Source organism: Podarcis tiliguerta (assembly GCF_965153285.1).
Source record: "Podarcis tiliguerta genome assembly, chromosome: 2".
Lineage (NCBI taxonomy): Eukaryota > Metazoa > Chordata > Lepidosauria > Squamata > Lacertidae > Podarcis > Podarcis tiliguerta.
In genome coordinates, this window is record NC_139535.1 from 50,591,107 (window position 1) to 50,613,489 (window position 22,383).

The window sequence follows — 22,383 nt, forward strand, 5'->3', positions numbered from 1 at the left end:
GCGATGTGGAGAGAGAAGTTTGGGTTCACAGATGTGATGCTGTCATAAATTATACCGGACATTGCTAGATGGAAGTGTGCAACTATTTGGTTGACTCCTGTATATCTCCTCCCCACCTCATAGGACAGATGGGATTCTTCCTGCTCTTATCCGAGTGGGAGCCATAGCTACTGATCATAAAAAGAAATGGTACATGTTTGATGGTCCAGTTGATGCTGTTTGGATTGAAAATATGAACACTGTGCTGGATGATAACAAGAAGTTGTGTCTCAGCTCTGGTGAAATCATTAAGCTAACAGAGGTATCTTTCTCTTTCCTCCTTTTCGTTTCCTGGTATCTACACACACACACAATCATTTGTAAATGTATAGTCTGCTTTTCTGTGAGAAAGAGGAATATGTGGTTGAAATGTAGAAATTTGATTTTAGCATGCCCAAATTACTGTATTTAAAACACAATTCTAGTATTTATGCTGGATACTGCTGACCAGCACTGTGATTTCACTAATACATAATCCCACTTAATGAGGGATTGGAGTTTTAGGATTCCCTCCACGCTATGTACCTTTTGTGAAAAGCTGTGGGAAACAGTTTTGCTCCTTTCCTCTCATTTCCAGGCAATGACTATGATGTTTGAAGTGCAAGATTTAGCTGTTGCTTCCCCTGCCACTGTTTCCCGGTGTGGCATGGTATACCTGGAACCCAGCATTTTGGGATTACAGCCCTTCACTGAGTGCTGGCTGAAGAGAATCCCAGACATTATGAAGCCATTCACTGAAGCCCTTGACTCGCTTTTCAGCAGATTCCTAGAGGTGAACCATTACAATATTCCTATATTTTGATTCAGTGTAGAAACAAGGGGATATGAACCTATCAAGTTTGCCTTTATTAGTTTTGGGGCAGCTGGTGAACACAGGTTATTAGATGACAGGAACTTCACCTGTGCGGTACAAGAACTATAATCTTCCAAAATGCCAATTTATTGTTAATTGGCTTGCAGTGGGAAAGTTCTCTGTGAATTGAGCCCTGTCTCTTTTGCTTCCAAGTTTAGCAACCGGATTGCTTTTAAGATTTTACAGTTGTGTATTCATGGTGATTTGTTTTTTTAATGGCATTTTCTCATTTTAGGTTTTTGTGGCTCTTGCTTTCATTACTTTGTGAAGTAATTTGTTAAAATGGCATTGGGTGGTTAGCTCATTTTCATGTCTCCTGGTCACTTTTTCCTCCATATTAACAATCAACAGCTTAAGACTAATAACAGTCTTCGCTCAAAGGCCAAACTAAAGTTTCTCTGGTGCTTTTCCTTCCTATATGGTGTTGCCTCAGAAGTACATATAGTTTTGAATCCCCAGCCTTGCCATATCAAGTGTGCCCTTGTAGAATGGGAGAAATTCAGTATAGAACTAAGTGGGGCATATGCGTTCATGGAAAAATGCCCACTTGTGCAATAAGACTTTCAGCGCTGTCTTCATGTAAACCTGTGTGGGTTTTCTCCCAACCCTCCAGAGCAGAATTAGGGGTGCAGGGAACATTCTGGGGGAGGAGAGTCCCATTGTGTGAATGGACCTCATTCTGTGCACACAACTTCGCTGAATTTTAATGATTGGTTTTTCTGTGTTTTTATTGATTCTAGTTTTTATTTGTAAGCCGCCTTGACTCCCATCAGAGGAAAAAAGGCTGGAAAAGCATAATTATATGACAACAACATTTAACTCTTGATCTTCTGAACGCTTTCAGGACTCTATCAGATTTGTCCGAAGTTCAGTGAAGGAAATAATTGCCTCTACAGATGCTAACCTGACAATGAGTCTTCTCAAGTTGTTGGACTGTTTCTTTCAACCCTTCATTCCTGTTGAGGTAGGGCTGGTGTAGCTGTTGATGCTCAGGGTCAATAGAATGGACAACTGGGTCCAATTGAACAGATGGACGCAGAAATAAGTTCTACATTTATTGATAACAAACAGAGGAATTAGCAGACAGAAATGTACTTAAGCTTTGATATTGTTTACTGTGTTCTCATTTGTGAATATCTCTTTGATAGGGTCTGATAAGTAAAGCCTAGATGCTAAACCACTTTGAGGTTAATGCTGTGACAGTTGGAATGAATTTGTTCATCAGGGACTTCATGCACCAACTGGGTTACAATAGATTTCTTTGTCCATAGAGACTGGAGCTACTTTCAGAAAAGGCATCCAAAATACATGTAGGGAATTTAGAGAGATTTTGCAGATAATCTAAGGTTTTACTTTGTCGCTAATTAACTTGTTCTGCTTCGTTTGTACTGCTAATTGAATCTTCAGGGAATGAAAAGAATTCCTCCAGAGAAAACAGCCCGTATTAGTGAACTGATTGAACCGTGGTTCATATTTGCTTTGCTCTGGAGTGTGGGTGCGACTGGGGATGCCCAAAGCCGTGTGGCCTTCAGTGTTTGGTTAAGGAACAAGATGACAGACGAGAAGGCAAGTTGATGGAAATGGCATCTGTTCCTAAAGGCAGCTATGGGGCTCCTGTATTTCCAGAATTTGTGTGAGTTCTTTGTTTCTGCTGTCTCACAGATTAACACTGCCTGCCTTGCTTCTGAATCACTATTTTGGGAGATACTGGAAAATATAGCAACTTTAACTAAATAAACAGGATGGAATCACTCTGAAGTTGTTTCCACACACTACATTCTTTATATTAGTCTCTTCTGAAGTAAAGGTAGCTGTGATGTTCACTGCCTGTTTTCTTCCCACAGATTGAATTATTGTTCCCAGAAAACGGCTTGGTCTATGACTATAAACTGAACGATGCTGGAATTAGCAGCATTGAGGAAGAAGAAGATGAAGAGTTTGTTAACATGGTAAATGAATTCTCACCAGGGGATTCAGATATCCCACCCCTTAAAAACATACAGGAGGGACCACATGAGCTAAACTTTGATCCCCCACTTGAATGAGGGAGCTTTATCTGTTACATCAGTGCATGCATAGATGTACACAGTAACCAAATGTACAGATGTTGGAGGGGTGTGGCCACCAAGGATATTGGCAGGACCAGGACTAACCTTCTTGGGCCTGCAGCCCTCCTCACTCTATAGAATCATAGAACTGTAGAGTTGGAAGGGACCACAAGGGTCATCTAGTCCATCCCCTGCAATGCAGGAATATTTTGCCCCAACGTGGGGCTCAAACCCACAACCCTGAGATTAAGAGTCTCATGCTCTAAGGATGGAGCTAGTGTTATTTTTCCTCCCCACCCCCTTTTTTCTTTTGCAGGAGGCAAATGAGAGAGAGCATTCTGACTGTTTGTGGGTGGAGGGTTGGCAAAATGATTTAGATAATTTAGAGGGGGATAAGGGTGGCGCTGTGGGTTAAACCACAGAGCTAGGACTTGCCGATCAGAAGGTCGGCGGTTCGAATACCTGCGTTGGGGTGAGCTACCGCTGCTCGGTCCCTGTTCCCGCCGACCTAGCAGTTCGAAAGCATGTCAAAGTGCAAATAGGTACCGCTAAGGCGGGAAGGTAAACGGCGTTTCCGTGCACTGCTCTGGTTTGCCAGAAGCGGCTTAGTCATGCTGGCCACATGACCTGGAAGCTGTATGCCAGCTCCCTCGGCCAATAAAGCAAGATGAACACCGCAACCCCAGAGTCGGTCACGACTGGACCTAATCATCAGGGGTCCCTTTACCTTTACCTTAAGGGCTTAAGGGTAACCTACTCTTTTTCTTGTCCTCTCCCCCACCCCCATTAAATGCATCCTGTCACAACACTAGCATCATTTCTATTTTTTTTATTTCTATTAATTATTTTATAACCATACAACACAGCATACACATCAAGCATAGTAACATTATTAAATTTTGATACTCCAGTTTTGTTTTAATAATTGACTTCACCATCCAAAAGAATTTTAATTTTAATGCAAGAATAGAATAAATATAGTACAATCTTGCACATTTTGTATTGTAACAGCAGTGAAACAAATATTAAATAATTCTGAGCATCATTTTTAAAGTAAAGAGAAAAGTCCTTGTGCCATTGCCACCAGAGTAAGCACCTTTAAGCAACTCCTACCCCTCAGCATTGAAATCCTCGCCTGCCTCTGTTCCTTAAGTCTAACTCTCTTTTGGCATTTAGGAAAATGGTGGTTGGGCGAGGGGATAATCCCAGATGTAGTTTCAGTGAGACTTTGTCATGGGTAAGATTGGACTGGTAAAGGGAAGTAGACTTACTGGAATCTCTGGAACATTACTGTAAATTTCCCCCAAGATTGTACTGAGGTTTTTTGCAAACTTAATCCTGTATTCAGTTTCTATATTGGCTCGGATGTATTTAAGAAACTAATTACAGGATGTTTTAAGCCTGTATCTGTCCTTCCCATCAAATGTACCTGTGTCTCTTAGGTGTGCTGGGAGAATTGGATGGATTTCTCTTCATCATTTACCATGGTGCCTGATACCAGCTTTTGTGACATTATTGTTCCCACAATGAACACTGTCCAGATGGCTTTTCTGCTGGAGCTCTTGCTCACAAACCACAAACCAGTAAGTTTCCTGAATTTCAAGTGGAGTTAAGTTAGCATTGTAGAAAGGCAAATATTCTGTTGCTCAGTCAAGCCAGCATTAGTTCTTTGCTCAAAATGTCCCCCCAAATGACTACTCAGTAGACTTTTATTTGCCTCCGCTTCTGCATTCATTCATTCATTCATTTATTAGTTTGATCTACTACAGAAGAGGTTCTCAAATGCCATTCAGCTTTATTCAGGCAGTCTCGCGAAAAGATTGTGGAAAAAAATATCTGTACATGGCCCTGTACTTGATTATTAGTTTTTCTGACTAAGTCTGGATTATTAAACAGCCAACAAGGTCCTGGTCTAGGGCCTCTGCTCTTCATAATATGCGTTTGGTATAATCTACTTAATGTTTATGCAGACCTCTAAACAGCTTAGCCTAGGGTCCATAGTTTCCACAAAGTGCTGTTTTTTACAATGATCACTATGCAGAAGAATATTATTAAAATATGAGTTAGTATATTTGATTTTGTTCTGCTTCGATTTGCAGAACAAAAAAAGGCTGTTAAGTCATTCAGTGAAACCCCCACCAATTTTTGAGAACGGTTCTACTGCAGCAATAAACAAAGGAATCTCAAAGACACAGTTTTAAAAGCACTATAGAGTCACAATGGACTGTCGAAAACACTACTAATTGGCAAATGAGTCTGTGAAGGTGTGATTACAGTCTGCACACATTCCCCAATAGTGACAGTTTTTCTCTCTTCCAAATTGTAGATTCTTTGTATTGGACCCACAGGAACTGGAAAGACCCTCACAATAGCAGATGAGCTTCTGAAGAACCTGCCACTAGAATTTATCAGCCATTTTCTTATGTTCTCTGCTCGAACCTCAGCCAACCAGACTCAAGATCTCATTGACAGCAAACTGGATAAAAGGCAAAATTCTTTGTTGCAATATTTCTGCTGCTTATATACCACTTTGTTCATATTTATTTTATTTGCTTTTTAGCATTTATTAGCAATCCTGTCCAAATTTGCTAAAGAAATTTAAGCATAAAAATGTAAATTATTTAAAATCAAAGTATAGCTATTTCCCCATCCTGGGAGTGATAGCAGAAACGTCTGGCTGATCAACACTCCCATAGGGTCAGTTCAGTGGGCAAACAGGCATTGGATAAACGCTGGTTGAATGCTCTGGCCCTGGGGATTCCTACTTATTTCTGAGTCACTGGATATTTTGATATTTCCATTAGTAAACAATCACATACCCTGAATGTTCATTGAGTCGCCCCTTGAACTTGGCGGTTTTATTCATATCTATTTAGATTTGCGGCCATACTGTGTTTTATTTATGTTATTCAACATTGATTATCTAGTGACCTTTAGCAGAAAGTTCATAAGAGCACAAGATGAGAAGCCCTGCTGGCTCAGCAAAGGCCCATCTAGTCCATCATCCTCTTCTCAAGGTGGCCAACCATATGCCTATAGGAAGCCTTCAAGCAGGAGCTGGGTGCAACAGCACTCTCCAAACTTGTGGTACCTAGAAACTGCCATTCAGATGCACATTGCTTCTCATAGTGGAGATAGTATTCATGGAAATAATTCATAGAATTGTAGAGTTGGAAGGGACCCTGAGGATCATCTATGCAGGAATATGCAGCTGTCCAAAACAGGGATTGAACCTGTGGCCTTGGTGTTGTCAGCACCATGCTCTAACTAACTGAGCCATAGTGGGGAGGTATGTGTATACGTGGTATGCATACAGCAACACTCTTGTGTTTCTTTTTGCTATGATTGCTGTTGCTGCTGCTGTTACAATGTCTTGCCCACCCTTCACCATAAGGTTCCTGGGCAGGTTACAGTAATTTAAAAATCCAATATTAACAACAGTTTAAAACAAATTACAGTTCTAGGAATAGGGTGAATCCTAAAAATATATATTGCAAGCATCAATAGCGTAGATGCCAGGAGGGAATTAGGGCTGCCATAAACAACGCCCCCTTTCCTGGGCTCCAGCCCCACAAACATCTGAGGGTGATGGAACTACCAAGAGGTCCCTGTTTGCTGATCTTGATATGCAAGAGTCAAGATCAGCACTGAGGAGCATATTCTACACTTGAGAGATTAATACTTTTCCTGTCAGCATTAACGGATTATACATGGATTCACCAACTAACCAACAGGCTCATCATGTTAAATGTATAGTCTCTTCAGCAGCCTTTTCCCAAATTGTACCTTGACTGCAGTATTTTCATCATGTGCTCCACTGTGATGTAGTTTTTATTCTTGTCTGGTTCTATATAGGCGCAAGGGAGTTTTTGGTCCTCCGCTTGGCAGATACTTCATCTTTTTCATTGATGACCTGAACATGCCCGCGCTAGAGACCTATGGTGCCCAGCCACCTATTGAGCTTCTTCGGCAATGGATGGATCATAATGGCTGGTACGATAGGAAACAAATTGGTATGACATACTTTCTTTACTTAATTTACCTAATTATTCTATACACAAATACTTTCTGTTCCAGGCCAGCCAGGCTAGTTCTGAAGTAACCTGCCTCTGGTGCACATACAGCTTTCCCCCCACCGGAGTCTTGGCATTCATACCTTCTCTCATTTTTCTGTGGAATATTTTGTCAGGTACCTTTAAGAAATTAGTAGATATTAACTTTGTTGGTGCCATGGGACCGCCGGGTGGAGGAAGAAACGCAATCAGCCAACGCCTCACCCGCCATTTCAACTATCTATCTTTCACTGAACTGGAGGATAGCAGCAAGAAGAAAATCTTTTCTACCATTCTAGACAGTTGGATGGGTGAGTTATGAAAATACATTCCCCCCCTTTTTTTATACAGCTCTCATATGCCATGTGACTGAGGAAATGTTTGATAGTGGAATGTGACACCATTTTTCTTTCTTGATTATTTTAGCTGGACGTCTAGGAGAAGTATGTTACAGAGAGCCAGTTCGTAAGTAACCTGAGCACAAGTTAATCAATTGTCTTATGTAAGGCTTGGGGAAATAAGTCATTTGCTTGATGGTGATGATAGAAGATTTTGGACCAAAAGCATTAGGAGAGTGGTCTTTGCTTCAGCAGATGGATGCCCATTTCTTCAAACACAATAACATGGATAAGCTTAAGTATGCCAATTTTTGGATTACCTAAGGGAGCTCCATACTTTATGCTGCAGGCACATGTCCTGTCTGTACACTAGTGTTGGACCAGAGTTCCCTGCAGGAACCATGTGACTTGTGGACAATACCCATTTGTTTGTGCTACAGCCTCCCAACTGATTATACATGCATGTACAGTGGTACCCTGCAAGACGAATGCCTCGCAAGACGGAAAACCCGCTAGACGAAAGGGTTTATCGTTTTTCGATGCGCTTTGCAGGACAAATTTCCCTATGGGCTTGCTTCGCAAGATGAAAATGTCTTGCGAGTCTTGAGATTTTTTTCCGCTCCCCACCCCCTTTTTCTAAGCCGCTAAACTGCTAATAGCCTTTTAGCAGCTAATCCGCTAATCCCTTAAACCTTTAATTGCCGCTAATAGCCGCTAAACCGCTAATAGCGCTAATCCGCTAAGCTGCTAATAGGGTTGCTTCGCAAGACGAAAAAACCGCTAGACGAAGAGACTCGCGGAACAAATTAATTTCGTCTTGTGAGGCACCACTGTATCTCACAAGATAGCTCCCTGGCAGCCACATTATGGAGAAAAGGCAGCCACACATAACCTCAAAGTAAGAGTAATAGAAACAGACCCTTCTGTATTTTTTTCTAATCTGGTTTAAACAATTCTCGCTCAGCAGGGGCCAGTTTCTCTAGTTGGAAAACTTGAGTTTTTGATATGGGGATAATGCATGCAGAATTCTTAACAGTGCAAGAAAAAATCTGGGGTTAAGCTGAATTTGAATCTTGACAAGATCGAAGTCTTGTGGGTTGGTGGTTCCCAGGTTCGGGAATTGGATAGTATGCTTGTCCTGTGTGGGGTCCCATTCCCCACAAAGGAGCAGGTGTGCAGTCTGCTGGTACTCCAGGAAATGTCTCAGTCACTGGAAGCCTGGGTGGCTGCAGTGCCTTTGAGCAGGTCTGGCTCGTATGCAAACTGCAACTGCAACTATTCCAAGAACAAACCTCATGTTTAGTGAGGAAAGAACTTAACCATGAGTTCCAGTTCAGATGGCACACTAAGCCGAACATTTGCTTCACTCAGCACAGCACAGGAGCAAAAAAAGGGCTGGGGAGGAGAAAAGTGGCTATGAGCTGCTTTCTGGGGGCCTGCCAGAGTCTGGCTTACCATGTTGTATGAACCATGTTATACAAGCCATTGTTAGAATTCTGTTTATCTCTGCTTAAGTTATTAGCTGCCTTTTAATTGTACTACGATTTAATTTTAGTATACCACCTTGAGACTGATGTGGGAGGCAGTATAAGAAATCTTAATTAATAAGTTGTGTGGTTGTACTACAGCTGCACATTAGGCAGTAATATAGATTGTGAGGATGGGAAACATCTTCTGTGAGATAAGGTCATTGGTAAATCTCACTATGTCTCAAGCTAGCCTGCCCTATTTCTATGTGATCACTCATGGTTCTTCCTTTCCTGAAAAGCCCCCACTGCAATGCTGACCATCTTTTGGGTTTTTTAGCTGGATGCCCACAGGTGCAGGACTTAAGCGAACCCCTTGTTGATGCAACTATACGAGTGTATTCCACTATCACATCCCAACTGTTGCCTACTCCAGCAAAATCTCACTATACGTTTAATTTGAGGGATCTGTCCAAGGTTTTCCAGGGCATGCTCATGGCAGAACCTGCCAAAATTATGGTAAGTGCTCCCTTCACAATATCTGCTCTGTGACAGGAGTTTTAGTTGCTGGAAATTGCATATTATTTCTCGATAAAACGACACACCGAATAGTTATCCCTTTGTTGTGTGCGTCGCATACCACTGCACTAAGTGCAAGCAATAAGGCACAATCTAGGCCTGATTGTGGGGATCTGGGGCAAAATATTGGGGTTGCTTTTTTCTCTCTTGTTGGCAGCAGCAAGTGTATCACACCTCTTTCATTCACTCATAGTCCCCCTACCTCAGGAGAACTTTATTCTGCAGTATCCATGGTAGAGCTTTACCACAAACCCAGTACAATCGAGCTTGGGTGTCCGTGAGTCCCTCATATATCTAGCAATAAAATCTGAGTGCATGGATTTATCCGCAGAACTCCACCTCCCAGTTTCCTCAAGTTTTGGCCAGCCATTCTTACAGTGCAATCCTAAGTGGGGTGTGGGGGGAGATGTGTGGCAGACTTTCCTTTTTTCCCCTTTCCTTGAGTGGATCTTTATTTTTTTTAAAACAAAGAAACAAACCACTCCTTGATTCCAGTAGAAGGAGAATTAGTTATAACAGGTCTAGACTGGCATAGGAGAAGGACCCAATTCTGGGGCCTCTCTGAAGGACAGAGGGGCCTGTGATCTAGTAGAACTCTCCATTTCAAAGCCCGACACTGACTAATTGTAGCAAAAACTCTACCAGCAGCAGAGCTAAACCCACAGAGCTTTTTGAAGACGTAGGAGGAGTCTCCATGGCGGCATATCCTCTGCTAGCAAAACTGGTCTGTGTTATGGGGAGAGACCCATTGTCCTCTAAACTCCTCCAATCAGCGGATCTGGGGTTTAGATTTGCTCTGGTAGTTTAGAAACATTTTCTTATAAATCTGGTTGGGAAAGGGTTGTTTTTCACACCGTAGGGTCAGTGTCTTAGGGGGAAGAATCAATGTGGAACAAGAAATAACATTCTTTGGGGTTGTGTGAGTAATAACGAAAGGTTGTTTAAGGTTGTCACTGGAATTATTTGTCAGAATAAAGCGGACCTGCTGAGGCTGTGGTATCATGAGAGCTGCCGTGTGTTTCGTGACCGTCTGGTTAATGAGGAGGACCGAACTTGGTTTGATGACTTGATGAAGAGCGTGATGTCTGAATGGGATACCACCTTTAAGGAAGTTGTTCCTTATGAGCCCCTTCTCTATGGGGATTTCATGAACCCAGGTTCTGATGTGAAGCTTTATGAATTAATTGCCGAAAGAGAGAAGGTAGGATTCATAAGATGCTTCTCCATTTTTGTACTTCTTCCATCTTTCATTCCTTTGTGCACAACATATAATATGGGTGCAGTTAATAAAAGCATTGGGTGTCCAGAGTTGAGTTTCTAGAATATACTTTATGCATGGCAAGCCTATACTAGAAGTGATTATGATTTTCAGAGGAAAGAAACAACAACAAGGTTGTACAAGGATAGACTGAGCACTAGAAGCATGCTGAGAATGATAGATGAACATGGATGGAAGAGGATAGAACAGACCTAGATAATGCTGTTTCCTCTGACTGCCCCCTGTGTTCAGGCAAGTAATAAAGAACAGTTGGGAATCGGCTATGCAGATGACTTTAGCACAGTACTTGGGCTTGGAAAATGCAATAAACTAGGAAGAGGAACAAGTTTAATGTTCATAGTACTGCAGCGGATGCCATTAAAATCTGTACAGGTGACCTTTGCAGGTAATTATCCTTCCTGTAGAACTCCCAACTGGAAGGATATTGTGCATACTGAGAAAATGTTAATTAAGCAAAGGGTAAAAAATATAATGATTTTAATAAGGAGCGGCGTACTTTGCATTCACTGCCATGCAGTCAAGGATAATAATAACAGTATGTCTTCTTTCATGATCACTAAGTGAATTATAGATAATTAATCCAGCCTCTTAGGTAGGCAGATGTTCATCACACCCATTGCCCAGATAGATAAAATGTGGATGAGGGATTAGATAACTTAACCATGTCCATGCTATGACACAATAGCTAAACTCAAATTGATACTCTGAAATCCTTGCAAGTGTGTTGCTCTAATCCTATTGAACTTGGCTATGATTTGCAGTGAACATTATTTAAATAGTTAACTTTATCTGTGAAAGATTTTGGTTGGGGAGTTAAAGGAAGGCTGCTTGCTCCTCTTTTTTGATGGGTGTACATCCTAGATCATCTATTTTCATTTTCACTGAGTAGGCTTTCTAAGACAGTGGGTATTTTTTCCACCCCTGTCTTCCCTTATTGACAGGATCTGATGGGCATAGAGGTGGATGGTCCATTGATGGCCTTCTCAGAGAGGCATGCTTAGTTCCTGCTCCTGTTCTTCTTCCTCTCTTTTTGACTATAGCTTATGCACGTGATTGAGGAGTACATGGAGGAATACAATCAGATCAATACTACCAAGATGAAGCTAGTTCTTTTCATGGACGCTATGCAACACATTTGCCGAATCACCCGTATTCTGCGCCAGGCACTGGGCAATGCTCTTCTCTTGGGTGTTGGTGGCAGTGGAAGGCAATCTCTCACCAAATTAGCATCTCACATGTAAGATATGAATGATATTAAAGGTTTCTGAGCCAGTGGATAGTGACAGAATGATCAGAAAAGCAGTGAGTTTGGGTTTTTTAGGATTTATGTTCTTCATTTCTACTTCTGAGTTCAGTTTGCTCACATCATATGAAGAAAGCTTGACACTGTTCACATCATTTTCCAGCTGTACAGAAAGTAACCATAGTGAAGAAACTGGGATTTTCCTTGCCTTCCCACCCAATGTACGTGAATGCCTCCAGGTCCACCTCGCATCCACTTTATAACACTGGAATATGGTCTTTGGGCCTATGCACATAGAGCCTAATGGGCACAGGCCTAATCTGTGTAACCATTGCCTCTCAAAATGGGAAGGGAATTGCTCAGATTCTGGCAATATGCATTAGGCTTCCGCCACATAGGCCCTATATTCTTATTCTTACTCGACTACAAGTGATCATCAAAGAAGAAGAATATTATTATTTATTAAAAGTTATATCCTGCTTTTCATATCTGGGTCTCAGCTTACAAAAATTAAAATATAAATGCTTAGAGAAGCTTTGGTATGCCCCTCACTAATTACCTTCTCCAGCAACATGAGAAAAAGCTGTTATGTTCTACCCGAATGGTAGGAATGGTTTCACTGGTTGAAGGTCATCAGCCTCACCCTAGTTTCTCAGCTGTTTTGGTTAAGTAGTTTTTTTCTAGTTCTGCTGTAAAAATTGTTAGATTCTTATCTTAGGGTTACTCTCGTTGTTTTAATTTGCCCTTCACCCTAAAGCTCCAGGGTAGGTTACAACAATTGTTAGAGAAGTAGATGTTTGTTTTCTCTCTTTGTGTTTTTGTGTCTTGGTCAACTTACCTGTTTGAGTGTGGCAAGGATGTAAACTGGATTCTGCAAGCTGCCTATTTCCCTCAAATTCTTTTTTCCTGCCTTTGACCACAAGGTGGCCCCATAACTCTCACAGATTACCTTCTTCCAGTGATACAGAACTACCACTCAGTTAGCAACCAACAGTTCTTTCTGTGTCTTTCTCCCTTGTATACGTATTAGCATCATAGCTGTCAACTTACAGATTTGAAAATAAGGGACCAGCAGCCAAAATAAAGGACCTGCAGCCTCACCTGTTCCAGGCAGTCCAGTCTTCCTGTCCTCCTGCAGTCTGGTCAAACTCATGCTGGTAGCTTCGAGAACACTGTCCAACCAACTTTGTAACCAGAGGTTCAACTGAATAGAATCTGAATCACATGCACCACAAGGCCTATGCAGCCTCAACTTAAGATGGCTCCCCGGCCTGGCTTTGCACTGCAAAGTTTGCAGCAGCATGTGCAACAAAATGGCGTCCAGCATTCAAAAAATCCCTCAGCTTGCATTAACTAGCCACACACAAGGCATGCAAGCTCCACCCCCCAGTTGTTCTTAGACTTCATATTGGGTGAGCAACACAGCCAAGCAACATAGTTGGAGCCTCCCTCCTCCCTGGCCAGCAGGGAGGGAGGGAGAGGAGCTGCTTCCTTTGAAATTTAAGGGACATCATTTAAGGGACATTTAAGGGACATCCATCAATAAGGGACAGCAGCGGGACATGGCGCTGGAATAAGGGACTGTCCCTTCAAATAAGGGACACTTGACAGCTATGATTGGCATATTGTAGCCCATGCCCTGATTATAATCATTTCCTTTTTAGAGCTGATTATGAATGTTTTCAAATAGAACTTTCCAAGAACTATGGGATATCTGACTGGAGAGAAGACCTCAAAAAGATCATGCTGAAGGCTGGTCTGCAAAACTTATCCATTACCTTTCTGTTTACAGATACGCAGGTAATTGAAGCTGTTGGGAATGAAATTTCTTCTTGTGCTGGATAGCTAAACCTTTAAATGAATGTTGCTCAGATTTGTACCAATTTTGTCACTCACATCTATTGTTTTATTTTCCCAACTAGTCTTAGCTTAGCAAGTTTACTTGAAAAACTGAACTTCTATGTTTTGAGAAAAACTGTGCTGTACCTGATACCTGAATGACATTTCTCTTGGTGGTACTAAGAACTCTTAACTGTTAAGGAGTTAGATTACTAAACATGTTGGCCAAATTTTACACACATGGGTGCCAACAGGTAAGAATCACAAATATAAATTACACTGATATTTGAGTACCCTGCAAACCAAAAATTGCATAGTGCCTCTGCGGCTTATCCAGATGATCTGTGGTTAGATATGTTGCAGTGCAATCCTGTGGAATAATCCCATTTACACAACTTGTTGAAGGACAACAACCATACTTCTAGGTAGTTGTGTACTGCAGTCAACTGTATCATACAGGCTCTCTGATAATAATAATAATAATAATAATAATAATAATAATAATAAGCAGGTGGCTTACACAATGGTGTGGCACTGTGCATAAGGGAAGGAATATCAGTTTCATGCACTGGGTCATGCACTCAGCATTTAAAACATTGAAAACATTGCTAATAATGAGCGAAATAACACATTAGAATGCATAGAACGGCATAAGTATTGGGTGGAGGAAAGGGAGAAAATTCTCATTACAAGCAATATCTAATAGGTGTCAATGCCTTCTAGTAGCAATAAGTGTACCATTGGAGGGGAATTTGCATTTTCCCAGGTACAAAATACAGCCCAACTAGTATTGGAGAGATGTAATGTCTCTAAAACAGATGTTTAGGGTTGATGGATGGTAAGTGGATTGCAAGTAATAGATAGGAAGTGCATATTTATTGTCTTAAGAATGAAATGCCTAGAAAAGTGATCAGAGTTTAGGACTGGATCCAAAAGATGGGTCTCAAATGTTAGTCTAATTTCTGAATTACTACTTCACATTAACAAAGTAGGGGTTTCGCACTATTCTCTCTCTAATGCAGATCTCATCCCATCAGTTAGGCTATTTCTCATTATTTACACAACCAGTGTTCTCACTGTGACTTACATTTCAGTGATTTTCAATAGGAAAATCTAAGTCACGAAGACGAGATCTTTAGTGGGTAAGTAGATGAGGTTAAAATGAAAGGCGCAACATTATTACTGCCGATAGAAGCCTTTTAATTTTTTTCTTTAGATTAAAAGTGAGTCCTTTCTTGAGGATATCAACAACCTGCTGAATTCAGGAGACATACCCAACCTGTATGCCCTGGATGAACAGGACCAGATTATGACCACTATGAAACCGTTAGTGCAGGACCAGGGGCTTCAGCCTACCAAGGCCAACCTGATGGCTGCGTACACAGGGAGAGTACGCAGCAATATCCACACAGTCCTATGCATGAGGTATGAGCTAGCCTAGTCCATTGGGCTAAATGGTGAAGGGGGTCTCTCCAACCTCCCAAGAGCTTTCCTTACTATCAGTGGTGATCCATGCTACAGGGGGCTGGAATATAGCAGGAATGGGGAGCCTGTGATCTTTCAGATATTGTTGTTGTTTTTCTTCATTCCTATTTTCCGTACCCTTGAGGTTTGATGTGACTTTTTCAATTATATTTCAGCTAATAGTCTTATAGCTGTGCTATAAATCTTCAAAATAAATATCACTGCATTTTGAACGCTGTATCCATAGGAGCCATGAAGTTGTGTTGCCCACAATTCTTAGACGGATCAAAGTGTTCACTTACAAAGCATAGTGCCCATTCCTTCAGGAATAACGGCACATACCATAGTTACAGCCTTTAGTTCCAATACACATGTAGAAGAGATCTGTAGGGCACCTAATTTGAATGTCAACATTTGGGATGACTGCCTTGTGGAAACATTAATGAGTATAAAGGCTTTGCTGGTGAGGTGGGAATTCTCCATCCCCAGTGGTTTAGTGTAATATATTAGTATAAATTTTAATTGTGGTTTTCTGAATGTGCCTAGCATGGCCTTTGCTGTTAAAAGAATTCCCTGCAGTACATCCCAACTAGAGATATTTGACTTAGTTGAAGTCTATTCTAATAAGGTTTTCTCGTTCTTTACTGCTTCCTCGTTCTCCAGTCCTATTGGAGAGGTATTCCGAGCACGGCTCAGACAGTTCCCATCTCTGGTGAACTGCTGTACCATTGACTGGTTTAATGAGTGGCCTGCAGAAGCCCTGGAGTCTGTTGCTGCTTCCTTTTTCAATGAGATCCCAGATACTGATGCCACCCCTGAAATTATACAGGGAATGGTAAGTGACCTCTCTTAAACATGCTCACAAGCTCTGATTTTACATATGTGCAAGGAGAAACATGAAAAAGAGAGCAGCTATCTAATAATTGAATGTTTCGTTATTAGAATTCATATTGTATGAATAGTGTTTCGAATAGCTGTCACTTCTCCAATTGGTCCCTGTGTTTCAAGGAAATACTCATTTCATAAATGTTAGCATTACACATTTTGTGCATCTTGCATGTAGCACATTTCATAGTCATTCTCTGCCTTCTTTCTGTTGAGAAACCTCTTTCCAACGTCTGTTTCCTCCCCCTTATAGATTGAGATGTGTGTAGAAATCCATCAGAGTGTAGCACTTAAGTGCAAGGTGTATCTGGCAGAATTGGCAAGGCATAATTATGTCACTCCCAAAAGCTACCTGGAGCTGCTCGGCATCTTCACCACCTTGATAGGTGCAAAAAAGCAGGAGCTCAAAGTTGCCAAAACCAGGATGAAGAGTGGATTGGACAAGGTGAGTTGCTTCAGTCTTGGGGTTCTATCATATATGTTGAAGACCAATTTCTCCTTTTCAGCAAAGCACATCATGAAAGTTTGGAATATCAGCTTGGGCCAGATGTATAGTGTGTCACTGTGCTGATTACTTGCAAAAGCATTGTCATTGCTTGTGAAAGTCAATGTTTGGAAGCCTCCTGTAGAGAAACTATCAATATTAGGTAAAAAGTGGTCTGGGATAATTGGAGTTGTAGTTCTGTAACATCTGGAGGGCCACAGGCTCCCCATCTCTGAGATGCATAGTATTCAAGTCTTGATGGTCATCTACCAAATAGCTGTTCAAACTGTCAGAGTTACTAATTCGTGCTAAGAAGACAGTGATATATACATGCAAGGTTCCAGCTTTTATGTACAGGGCAATAACATCCAAAGTGGTTAGTTTATGATAAGTTATTGAGTGGACATTGCTTTCAAACTTGTTGGTCCATAAGGGTTTGGAATTCCAACAGAAACCTGTTGATTGGCTGAAGGGAATATTATACCAGGATCAGGACTATAGGAAGATCAGTCTTCAGTAAGTTCAGTGAGGGAATTCAGAAGGAAGCCTAGAGGGAGAACCCGAAGCTGCCCCAGCTGGCAGCTGATGAAGAGAGGTCAACATGGAAGGCTCTAGATGCTTGACAAAGAGGGTGCCTGTATGACTATAACTGGAATAACAGCATGCATCACATTAAACACTACCAAAATAAGACTAAAGAATTATTTAACACGTAAAAAAAATAAATCAGAAAAACACCCAGAATAAAATCCAGCAGAATAAAATATCTGAAAAACACTCAGAATAAAATTCAGCATGTAGCCTTCATATTTTAAGACAGCGATCAGATCAATTAACATGCATCTTCCAAAAAGCCTACAGATATGTTTTTCTTGCTGACTGAAAACTGATTTGCCTAATTATATTTATTTATTTAAGGTAAATGCTATGTCAATGGTGTTAATTACCTCGAATCATTATACACCCAAATATCATTAGTGAAAGTCAATGTATCTGCATTTGGGTGTGAGCAAAAACTTGCCTTACCCAAACTGGTGCCCTCTAGATATTGCTGAACCCTCAACTCCCACCAGCTTCTGAGAGTTGAAGGGCACCAACTTGGGAAGGCTGGCATAGACTCTTTTCTTCACTGTGTAAGGCTATAAAAGAGAGAGAGAAGGAATGAAGATAAAGCCACATATATTGATGTTCTCTTTTCCTTTACTGAGTGCAGTTCACCCTGGTCTTATGTGAAACTGAGTCTTTTAGTAGCACATTATACTTTATATTTAAAAAAACCAAAACCCACAACCTGAAACAAGCTTTGGGCATATAGTGCTACTCTTAGGAAATGCTGCCAGTTTTCATGCAGAAAAGTGGCAGCATGGAATAACAACAAAGAAAAAGCAATGGTAAAATAATGTTTTAAAACATGGCTTGGCCAAGTAAAAGTTAAGCAGTTTTAATACCATTGATTTTGGTGGGGGAATTGAGCACCTGCATAGAACTCTGACACTGAATTAACTGTGGCTTGGACTGGATTGTGCTCTAGAATAGAAGAGACTTTCCAGTGGAGCCCAGAATAAACAACAGGTTGTCTTTTCAAGCAGCTTGAAGCTACTTCTGAGGTTTTTCCTTTACTATCTGTACTGTTTTCAGATTATTTTCCTCTTCGCTAGACACGTTCAATGTGAGAATGACTTTCCCCTCCATTTCTAGCTTTTGCGAACTGCAGAAGATGTAGCAAAAATGCAGGAAGAGCTAGAATTAGCACGCCCCCTGCTGGCTGAGGCTGCCCAAGATACACTGGTAACCATGGAACAGATACAGGTATGCAGTGGGCCTTCAGACGCTGTTGCAAAAGAGACTGATGGTGCCCTGGTAAAACAAGAAAGGGAAAGAACCTGATCATTGGACTTTGTGCTGATACTTTGCCTTGTTAGCTTTAAGCTGGAGAAAGAGAGGCCCATATTGCATCTCTGCCTTGTTTTCACACAATACAAGTCCTACAATTAAAATACAGTGGTGCCTCAGGTTACATACACTTCAGGTTACATACGCTTCAGGTTTCAGACTCCGCTAACCCAGAAATAGTGCTCCAGGTTAAGAACTTTGCTTCAGGATGAGAACAGTAATTGTGCTCCAGCGGCGCAGCAGTAGCAGGAGGCCCCATTAGCTAAAGTGGTGCTTCAGGTTAAGAACACTTTCAGGTAAAGTACGGACCTCCGGAACGAAGTACTTAACCCAAGGTACCACTGTAATGGGGCAACATTTGCCACAAGGACAGAAAACTTTTGTTGTTCTTTACTGCGAAAGGGGGTGCCATTTGGGTTTGTTCTTTTGGCTCCAAAATGGCATGACCTGGCCTTTATACTAAACTCCAAATATTTAACCTTGCTATGTGAGGTGTGATGCTTATTTCAGACAATCATGTTCATAAGAAGGACAATCTCTTTATCTTTAGCCATGCATGCACAATAAAGAACTTGAATCTACCATATACTACTTCCCAAGTGAGACAGGTAACCAAACATTGCAGACTATCATTCTGTATCAGCAGTGTTCCTGTTCAGAGTTCTGGTCAGCCATATCTGCTCCTAGCTCTTTTGAGAAAAGCATGCCCCTTGGGTTGTTGTTGTTGTTGTTGTTGTTGTTATGGTTATGCTAGAATGTTTTTATGCTTTGGCAAACAATGACCTCTTTAACACATCGTGGTAAACCATAATTAATAGTTTACTGTGAATACACTAATCTTGCCTGCTTTTTTCCTTCCTGCAAGTGAGCAGGAGGAAAACAAACAAACCCCTGACTTAAAGTTTCATCTGAATTAGTGCTCATGGTTTGCTTTACTCCAAACAAACATTGATCTGTTGTCAAAGTTTTCCTTTGGCTTAATGTGGGCTTGGGGCTTTTTTTCGGGGCTGGGGTGGGGAGTGAAACAAGCCACAATCCTGTATTCAGATGTAATCCTAAAACAACTATTGTGGTTTGTTCCCCCCCCCCCCCCGTGTACTAGTGAGAGCCATGTATTTAGGGCTAGCCATTAACTATGGTTTACCATGGCAGGCAGACTGGGTCTCTGACTGATGCAGAAAAGGTGCTTCTAATCTAGCCAGTCCTGAAAGCATTCATGATTCCAAATACCTTTGTGCTGCTGCAGGTAGACACAGCTGTTGCAGAAGAAACACGGAATGCTGTGCAGGCAGAGGAAATGAAAGCCAAAGTCAAAGCTCAGACCGCTCAGGCTATTGCTGATGACGCACAGAAGGACCTGGCAGAAGCCCTGCCTGCCCTGGATGCTGCCCTTGCCAGCTTGAGGAACCTCAACAAAAATGATGTTACAGAGGTAACAGAGTTAAGAATAGCTTTTAACAATACTTTCAACAAGAACACTAGTTATACCGTCTGTGCTTTACCATGGATACAGGTTCAATAGTAACACCCCCTAAACACCCCACCCATTCTGATTTTCAAACTTTTTTTCCTTGTAAGTGAGTTGCAGCAGCTTATTCCCTTTGATGGCTGTCTCTGAAGAAGAAGAATCTAATCCTTTTCAGCCAAAGGTATGTAGTGCCTTTGGGTACTGCACACTGGCAGAGGGGTCATATCCAGCGTGCACACTCTCTCACCCACATCCCAGCCATCACATACACAGACATGCAGATGCATATACACAGATCAAACATTGTTCCTCACTCATCAAATGATAAATCTGATGAGGAGGGATGAAAAGCAGTCTGCACCTGCCGGAGAGGCTGAAACGATGGGTATCAGCATCCCTCTACCACCTTAACTCTTTGGACTCAAATGGTTCTATAGTAATGTTACCACCTGGCTTCATTTCACTAGATGAGAAGAGTAAGGGAAGTAAAAGCATAGTTCACATCACACAGCACAATCCTGTTTGTGTCATTTCAGAAGTTAGTCCTATTGAATTCAAAGGCCAACTCCCTTTTGAGTAGATTATTGAGCCACTGCAAAGCTTCCTAGCTGGAAAGAACATTGACAGCTGCTGAATACAAGCAGAAAATTAGTGCTACAGATCCTTGTCTCGTTTTCTGTTCACTGACATTTGAAGGTACATGCTGGGTTACTACCTACTATTATCTGGCACTTCCAGAAAATTTCCAAGGCCTATTGTCAATTATGTTCCCCCTGTTCACGGACTGTTCCAAGAGTTGGGTTTATTTAGCCAGCTGTCAATTTGACTGATGTTGTAGTCAGTGCCTAGAGATGATCTTAAGAGTAGAGTCATATGGAGATTTTTTTTAATGCTCTAGATGTGTATTTTTGCTACGCATGTGAAGACTTATTGTTAGTTGGTGCCCACCCCGGCAAGTAGCTCATCTGTATTGTCAGGTGGCAGCAGCAAGTCACCAAAAGCAATGTATAGGTGTATTCAGATATGTGCAATATCTTTTAGTATGTCTTAAACGCATAGTGGAAAATGCAGTTATATTGAGCTACTGGTGTATGAAAAGAGAGCCCCTCCATAACCTTACTTCAGAATTCTGGAAACAAAATTATATTGTAACTTATGATAAAATGTGTGGATCCTGTTGCCAATGAAATTATCTAAAAATAGGCTTCTATAATAAGTGATTATGACCAGTTTCCACCAGGATTCTGCAATGCCTGTCAGCATATCCTATTTGAAAGGTAAAGGGAGAATGTGTTTCAATAATTATATTGCAACATCAGCATGTTTCTAGGCTAGTTGGTATAGCCCTTTGCCTAAACAAATAGTTAAAATTAAAGTGAACATTACTTTTATTAGCATATTTCAGTGAGTTGTTTTCAATATAAAACAAGCAACATGCCTGAAACTGGTACACATTATATTTTCAACCATGGAGCTTCTTGTATTACCACAATTTAAGACAGCAAAAAATGGACCCTGACCATTAAACAAAACATTCTTGATTGTGCAGCCATGTTCTTCTTTCATCACAGTTTTTTGAATAACATCAGTAATTGAGATAGAAAAATAGGTAAATAAATATGCAGGCAAGCAGAAAAGGGCAGCACCCCATCTTAGAAGTATGCACTGTAGCTCTTAGTTTTAACCAACATCTCAGCCCACCCATCCATCACTACTTCCATCACTTTACTCAGACTCTGAAGGGAAAAAACAGACTGTAGTTTAAGAGCCTTTTTTACCAAGTCATTGTAGGGAAGAAACACTGTATATGGAATTACCGGTAGGTCCAAATCTGTCTATTTTACAAAGAGAACATAGCAATGTAAGCTTTCATGAACAGGATTCTCCCTAAGGAGACTTTCCACTCAGTCTAGATGACGATAAGATGTGAGTACCTTCAAGCAAGCTGGAGGACTATTTTCTACTGAACTACTCTCATGTGACTATACCGACACCTAAGAAAATGCCAGGGTCTGTTTCTCAGCATCTTGCACCAGCTCCTTCAGCTGTTCTGGGTTAGTGAAGAAATGCATGTAGAGGCTGCGCTCAGTTTGCTGAAAGTGACTCCGCAGGGATTTTTGCTTGGCCTTCACATCACTCAAGGTGTCCATTAGCATTTGGTAGAGTTTGGCTTGTGTGGTGTAAAGCTGCTCCAGAGGTTCTTCTAGTCCCTGTAGAAAACAGGTGTCAAAACAAATAGGGGTTCAGAAGCAGCAGCACATATTTCTCCAATTTTTCATCATTTAGAAGTTTCACAGGGAGGGAAGTTTGCTACTTAATGGTGTAGCAAAAGCAAAGATCATTGTGTGCCGTTAATTTGGTCTATTCTTGTGATTATTAATAGATAATATAGCAAGAAAAAGAAGATTCACACACATGATGGGCTACAGCTTTTGCTTACCTGAGCACGAAGC

At 41.2% G+C, this 22,383-nt stretch overlaps 1 protein-coding gene and 1 pseudogene across 2 annotated transcripts in view; one reads left to right on the forward strand and one right to left on the reverse strand.

Annotated features, from left to right (window-relative positions):
- Nucleotides 1–22,383, forward strand: part of DNAH1 (dynein axonemal heavy chain 1) — a 118,921-nt gene that overhangs the window by 60,636 nt on the left and 35,902 nt on the right. Inside the window, exons 37-55 of the mRNA XM_083429266.1 lie at nt 124–301; nt 617–811; nt 1,737–1,856; nt 2,300–2,458; nt 2,737–2,841; nt 4,383–4,523; nt 5,267–5,427; nt 6,796–6,953; nt 7,130–7,303; nt 7,419–7,457; nt 9,137–9,315; nt 10,346–10,576; nt 11,695–11,891; nt 13,562–13,697; nt 14,953–15,161; nt 15,864–16,035; nt 16,339–16,530; nt 18,268–18,378; nt 19,709–19,894. Coding sequence (XP_083285392.1) covers nt 124–301; nt 617–811; nt 1,737–1,856; nt 2,300–2,458; nt 2,737–2,841; nt 4,383–4,523; nt 5,267–5,427; nt 6,796–6,953; nt 7,130–7,303; nt 7,419–7,457; nt 9,137–9,315; nt 10,346–10,576; nt 11,695–11,891; nt 13,562–13,697; nt 14,953–15,161; nt 15,864–16,035; nt 16,339–16,530; nt 18,268–18,378; nt 19,709–19,894 — 3,043 coding nt within the window. The remainder of the gene's footprint in view (nt 1–123; nt 302–616; nt 812–1,736; nt 1,857–2,299; nt 2,459–2,736; nt 2,842–4,382; nt 4,524–5,266; nt 5,428–6,795; nt 6,954–7,129; nt 7,304–7,418; nt 7,458–9,136; nt 9,316–10,345; nt 10,577–11,694; nt 11,892–13,561; nt 13,698–14,952; nt 15,162–15,863; nt 16,036–16,338; nt 16,531–18,267; nt 18,379–19,708; nt 19,895–22,383) is intronic.
- Nucleotides 21,310–22,383, reverse strand: part of LOC310672409 (HAUS augmin-like complex subunit 3) — a 4,242-nt pseudogene continuing 3,168 nt past the window's right edge. Inside the window, exon 3 of the transcript XR_014515474.1 lies at nt 21,310–22,240. The product of XR_014515474.1 is annotated as an HAUS augmin-like complex subunit 3 (transcript). The remainder of the gene's footprint in view (nt 22,241–22,383) is intronic.